This window comes from Aristolochia californica, unplaced genomic scaffold, assembly GCF_029961685.1.
Source record: "Aristolochia californica isolate CCGP_79_NKW_82.1479 unplaced genomic scaffold, dmAriCali1.0.hap1 SCAF_16, whole genome shotgun sequence".
Taxonomy (NCBI): Eukaryota; Viridiplantae; Streptophyta; class Magnoliopsida; order Piperales; family Aristolochiaceae; genus Aristolochia; species Aristolochia californica.
Genome location: NW_027181837.1, coordinates 13,331,634 through 13,338,486, shown reverse-complemented (window position 1 = coordinate 13,338,486; position 6,853 = coordinate 13,331,634). Strand labels below are relative to the sequence as shown.

At 36.3% G+C, this 6,853-nt stretch overlaps 1 protein-coding gene across 1 annotated transcript; it reads right to left on the bottom strand.

Moving 5' to 3' along the window:
• Positions 1 to 2,397: 2,397 nt before the first annotated feature.
• Positions 2,398 to 6,464, bottom strand: LOC137953330 (serine/threonine/tyrosine-protein kinase HT1-like). The gene is made up of 6 exons (XM_068800684.1): positions 6,090 to 6,464; positions 5,048 to 5,180; positions 4,363 to 4,558; positions 3,685 to 3,809; positions 3,429 to 3,581; positions 2,398 to 3,235 (listed from the first exon to the last, which is right to left on the bottom strand). The coding sequence occupies exons 1-6, from the start codon at positions 6,332 to 6,334 to the stop codon at positions 2,897 to 2,899; spliced, it is 1,191 nt and encodes a 396-aa protein (XP_068656785.1). The 5' UTR covers positions 6,335 to 6,464; the 3' UTR covers positions 2,398 to 2,896.
• Positions 6,465 to 6,853: the final 389 nt, after the last annotated feature.

The window sequence follows — 6,853 nt, the reverse complement described above, 5'->3', positions numbered from 1 at the left end:
AAATTTGAAGTTGAAGTTCAAATTTTAAGTTTGTTGACTAAAGCCTCCCCCCCCCCCCCCCCCCCCTTTAGTGTAGAAAGAATTGAATTGAAGTGAGATTACACCATTTCATTCGCTCAGGCAAAAAGGGGGAAAAGTTGATTCATACCTATTTTACGAATCATCCACTTTCCTCGCGCGTTGCTACCCCCCCTAAAAGGCAAAATTTATCGTTATTCGTTATTCTCCTCTCCCTCTCCCTTTCCCTCGGCCTCCTGACGATTTTTTTTGTCCCATCTTCTCCCTCTCTTAGCTCTTAGCACCCCCCGCCATCAGCCTTCCTCCCTCTTGACCTCTGTCGCAGAGCACAGGAGGCTGAGCTTCTCTTCTCTCTTGGCCTCCCTCTCATCTCACTCTCAGCATACTGTCGTCGTTGCCCGTTGGCAAGCCGCTGAGGAAGACGACGCGCGCTGTGAGGAAGACAATGGTTTAATTTTTCCTAAGTTAAGAAAAAATTAAACCATCGTAATAAGAATAATAATTTATATTTTTTATTTATAAAATAATTATTTTTATTTATTTAATATTTTTATTTTATAATTACTATATTAAATTAGTGATTTAATAGTCATAATAAAAATATTTTTAAAATAAATATTTGATAAATTGTTTTGGTTTAATTATCCCATTGCTATAATTAATTAAACCAATGGTTTTAAATTTTGTGACAATATATTATTAATTATTAATACATAAAAATATATATTATATATTGATAAATATATTTATTTATTTATTATATTTATTATTTTATTATTATTTTAAATTAGTGAGTTTTAATGTTAAAATATTTTTTATGTTATTAAAAAATATTTTATTTATTTATTATATGTGCTTCTATTATTTTTTACTTTTTTATTAATTTTTAATAATTTATTCTAGTCAAACGTAATTATTGTATTAATTTATAATAAACTATAATCATTAAGTAATATAATATAATTTTTTATTAATTAGGATATTAACATATTTTAATACTACACGTTAAATCACTTATAAGTGTAGTAACCATGTTTATTTTGGTTAATTATCTATTTAGGTATATGTTCTATTTAAGTATATTATAAAAGGTTACTTATTCTCTTGTTTATATCATACTTTTCATTTGGGGGCACTAACACTGGAAGTTCACTTCAATTCAAGTTCATCCCCCCCCTTTAGAAGATAATTAGGTACACATTGTGGGTGTCCTATTGTCATGAAAGATCTTAATTGTTTCCTGATCCACTGGCACTTGTTGGCAGAGTCAAGAGATGAACATAACAATCCCACATTGTTAGTTCAAAGGATAAAAATATTGGGAAAAATCATCTGGGTTTTGATACATTGACATGTTACTTATTTCTATTCCGAGTATTGCTACATTTTTGGAATCAGTAATTGGTATTTTGGCTTTAAGTTGCGGCGGGCTCGGTGTTTGTATGAAGCATTTGTGGAGATTGGGTTTTGTTGTCTGGTTTTGTTTTGGATGTGCTATCAAGTTATGATTGGTATTTTGTTGGCCTGGTTTTCTGTTGTATAGATGACTTTCATCTTATTTTGCCATTTATTTTTTTCTGACACCGAATGGTGGTTTAGAGTATGGGTAACGTAGATTTCATCAACAACCAAGAAAACTAAATTTAATGGGTAAAACTTGAAGGACTGAAAATAGGGTTTCTGCATCTATTAAGAAAAAAAGCAAACAAGGAAGATGAAAATGTAAAGCTGCCTGTGAACAAAACCAGGTTGTAAAATCTGAATATTGATCATATCAGTGGTTCAAACACAATGTTAAGCAGGAGAGGACATGGGTGCTGAAAAATATTTTAATGGTTTAAATGATTCAAAATATGACTCTGCGAGTTTTGGTTTTGCAGAAGGGAGATCCTAAATGAGTGGGTCGGCTAGTTTCCCGAGATTATTTGTAAGTGTTTAGCCTCTCTTCGGTTCAATCCGATAGAACTCAGCATCTGCTTGTCTTGTTTCGTTGCAGTTTGATCGAAGTGATCCTGTTGGATAATCAATTCTATTGTTCAACGAAGATGAGCTACATGAACAAATCCATTCAACTGCTGTCAACATTGCCATTTTCATAATCTCTTATGTGTTTGAAATTTGAAGATTAGAAGATTAGAGGATACTGACTTGGATTCGACCCTTGGGGAATCGACTCTCCAGAACAGATAACATGAGAAAATTAGTCTCTCCCTAGATGCTGTGGACAGTATCCAATTTGCATCTTGAATACAAAGTGCTTCATTGCATCTTGAATAGCATTCACTACTGGATACATTTCCAGGAAATATTTAACCGGGGTTCGAGAAATGAATCATTTATTTATCAAAAATGTCAGCGCAGCTACAAAAACATATTGCCATCATCGTAACCCTTACTTCTGCATACCCAAAACAAAAAAAAAAATCTTTACCCTGTATGATACTAATTAAATGTACCTGATAGAGTTGTTCAAGCTATCAGCTCTTGTACTTTTCAAACCCAGGAGATGGAGAAGAACGAGTTGAAATCAGGATAAAGATAGACCACTGTGACGTAGCATGCCTCCATCCACCATACATAACTCTTCCTTGCTGCGTACAAAGAATCACCACTGGTCTATTTCTGTACACGAACAAATGGTACATTGATCTTATGAAAAATGTCCAAAAACAAGAAGACTGCACTGGATCGATGGAATATTATGCATCATTTTTCAGCAGACACAAAATGCTTCTCTCACGCCTTTAGCTGCAACCGTATTTAGTTGCAAATTTGCTCTACTAGCTCTTCCTCTATAAGCCTGCTATCTGAAGTAAGCATCTTTCCAACTACCCTCAAACTAAAATGGATATATATGGCACAGGTTTCAAGATCTCATTCACCTCCAGTTGTCAAAGCAACAAAATATGCTGCTTTTATTATTACCATCAGCACCCTCATCCCCTCTGGACTTATCACCCATCAAATTACGGGTCCCTGGGGAATCTGCTGCCAACGGATAACTGCGGCTGGTGCTGCACTGCCCCATTTCAACTTTTGGGGGAGGTGTGATTTGTGTTGATCGAACTGAACTAGGAAGCTGCAGAGTTGCTAGAAAGCTGGAGAGCATCATACTAATTTCCCAAAACTCAAGCCGCATTAGCGGATCTTCCGCCCAACACCTGTCCAGGATTATGCCAAGGTCTTTCGGAATATTGTCCAAGGGTGGTCTTAGTTTCTGTTTAACAAATTGAACAAATATTAAAGAAGATCCAGCTATACACCTATACAGAGCAGGCTAGTAGGCAGCTCTGCACCGCTTCACTAATTAAAAGACTTCAGCTTCTTTTAATAAACTGAAATAACAAAGATAGTGGCCAAGTAAAAGCATAAAAACCAAACTTAAACCAAAAAACAGAACATGGTCATACCTTGAATGCAGAGGCATACGCTGCCTGCAGGTTTGACATCCCTTCAAATGGTGTACGATTAGTGATTAATTCCCACAGAACTATCGCAAAGCTATAAGTGTCAACCTTATGGGTGTAGTGTTTCTTGACCTCTAGTGTCACTGTGCTGTACAACTGATTTAAATAGGGGACACAGTTGAGAAAACAAGAAGTAGCCCAGTCCCACTGCATATATGCTTTTGTAACAAGATACAGATCAGAGAGACTATGGTGGTACCTCGGGAGCCATCCATCTATAAGTACCAGTCTCAGCAGTCATCATTTCAGTCACTGTTTCCTCCCTCGCTAACCCAAAGTCTGCAAGTTTTAGTTTCTTCTTGTCTTCAGTTAAAAGCAAATTATCTGTAGACCAAACATACAAGCCGAGCACACAATTAAAATATGGAAGAGATGATGAATGTACATGCTGGTGACCTATTTTAAAGGAATTTCCATCATTTGGTCTCATGTTTTTGTAACTAAGAGAATCTAGTGTTTCTTTGTCGCATTGTCAACAACAGCATCTTGATGCAAGAGAAAAAAATTGAAGATACCTAATTTGAAACTGCAATTTCCAAAAGTGACAAGTAGATTTAATATGTCTATTTTGCTGAACTACAGAGGCAAAACTCAGCACACAAAATTGTGGCTTCTAGTAGCGCCTGACTGTCAAACTGCTATAATTAATTGTTCAGCTTCAAAAGGAGCAATCACCAGTGCATCATAATTGATTGCATATTTCAAAGAAAAACTAATAAATAAAAGCCTTTTTTAATCTACGTCTCCTAGCTTGTAAAGAAACCGTAAAAAACAAGGTAAAGAATTCAGAGCATCTCATAAACATCCCAAACCTCTCCATTAAGTGTTTCTAACCTTATATAAACAAAAGAAAAAGAGAATGTTCACACCAACTTACCAGGTTTCAAGTCCCTGTGAATGATACCATTTGAATGCAAGGATTGCATTCCTCGTGAAATGTCCAAAGCAAAACACACAGAAAGCTGTAGATCCAGACGATTTGGGCGCAACGTTCTGAGAAACTTTTTAAGTGAACCACCCTTCAAAAACTCTGTCACAATCATCAAAGCTGGGTCCATGCAAACACCAATCAACTGTTTTAAAGTAATAGATAAGTTCAGCATGTGTTCAGATGCCTTTCTAAGCTGTTTTAGAGCAATATTAATAGAAGAAACAGAAGCACCAGGTAGACCAGGAGAAAGATAAACCGTGGCCAAAAACCAGTATATTTTCAGTCTAAAAAGTTCTCAAAAAGACATGAACTCAAGTGACACCAAACAGTTATATTTTCCAATTTTGAGTCTCACATCTAAAGAAACAGCCAACCAGACAAAAGTGTACATAGCGCAAGCAGGGAGAAGGTATTGAACAAAAAGTTAAGTGAAAGGAAAATATAAAAGGAATAAAAAAAAAATTTGGAATTCAGTGAGACTATTGTAGTGAAAGATGGAAACTGAGAGAACAGTAAACATGATTTCAATGTAAAGGAAGATTATTATACAGTTTTGACAGTATCAAATAATAGCAGCCCATTGGAATTATAGCATAAAGATGCTTTACAAACCAAAAAGCTACAACAATACCTTTATTAGATTCTCATCTTGCACCCGAGATAGCATTGTGACCTCTCTCATAAACCTCTTCCTGCAGTTTGCTTGCTCTTCCTCTGTTGCACCAGGCAGAATTATCTTGACTGCAACACTTGAGGAATCGTAACTGAAAAAAGATTATTAGGTTATAAATCATTTGGACTGGATACTACAGCAGATAATACCAGCTGCTAATGCATTTCTATTCCAGAAACAGTGTGCAGTTGTGAGCAACATGAGAAAAAAAAACCCTCAGTAGGGCCTTAGTGAAAGCGGATGAACTTTAGACACACAATACCGAGTGTATACATGATGGGTTCTTTTTACTGTATGACGGAGGGTAGTCACGCAATTTCTCATGTACAATGATATTTACTTTTTAAATGAGAGCAGGCTGAGTCCCCAACTTAAATCCTCAACTTTAACCCTCCAAAAAGGAGTACAACAACAGACCACTAGGCAAGAAGATGATTGTCAGGGTAAAAGAAATGGAGTTGAGATATATTCACCCACAGGGAAAACATGAATCCCAAGAAAATATGTAAGTAGGCAAAGCTTTCAATCATTTCATGATTTTCAAGTTCCTCAAACTATTTATGTCTACTTAGGAACAAAAAGAATTGAACAAAACAAGAAGGAGAGGAAAATCAAGTAAACAAAACAATGCTTAAAAAAAAGTAAATAAAACAAATGGGACCAAAAATTCAAAAAAAGAATGCATGCACGTCAGTAATTAACAAATAAATAATGCAATTGATCATTTTATAAAAAATAGAAGCCGCATTAAAGAAGCAAAGAGAAAAACAAGAGTTTTATTCAACCACTGCTCTCATAGTCCATACTCAAACTAATAACAAAACAAAGAACAAAAGAAAACCTCAACAAAATCGACCTTCGTTTCAAACAAATCAAAAGAACTTAAAAAACAATAATCTAACACTATAATTCAATCGACCGAGAGCAACAACGATACAAATTCAGCACCAGACGAACTCACAACTCCAAGAAAGCCAAAATGAAAGTGAAGAAACATTACATGGCCTCATAGACATTCGCGTATCCACCCTCGCCAATCTTTGGCCCAAATAAAATAACATTCGGATCGATGAACCACTTATCATCGATCATGTCCACCTCATCGTGAGCAATGGTAATCTCCTCAACCCCAGCTCGATCATCCCCGTCCCCCGCTCCACCACATCCAATTCTTTCCCTGTCGTCGGTATTCACACGAGAGAGATTAGTACAAGGTTCCTTACTGGAAACCCTCTTGTCCGCCATCACTCCTCCGATGTTTAGGGTGTTCTTGCATCGAGAAGACGAACACAGAAGCGAGAGCAAACAACACGGAGAAGGCAATCAGGTAACCGCTAGAATGAGGCCTGTTATAGAGGAAATGCGTGTTCGAACGCTTTTCGAAGGTTTTTTGGGGATTTCATTTCTTTGAATTTCAGTAACTTGATTAGAGGGAGAAATCAGTTGAGTCTCTGACAAGAGGAGAGAGAGAGAGAGGGTGAAGGGACTGTTTGTCGTACGGACAGGAACTCGGCTTCTAGAAGTTCATGGGTCATGGGAGGAAAAGCCGAAGAATTCATGTCATCAATTATCCTAATACTAACGGCAACTGCCATCACATTTCTTGATCTGCCTTGTGCCTGTCGGAACGTGATGGCAATTATGTAGTATGATAAAAATATATGGTTTCTTGATAGGATTCCTCTTCCTGTTTTAAAGTTTAAATTTCGCGCTCTCTCATAAAAGACGTTGTAATTAAGCAAAAAAAACTAAAAATAAGTTGTC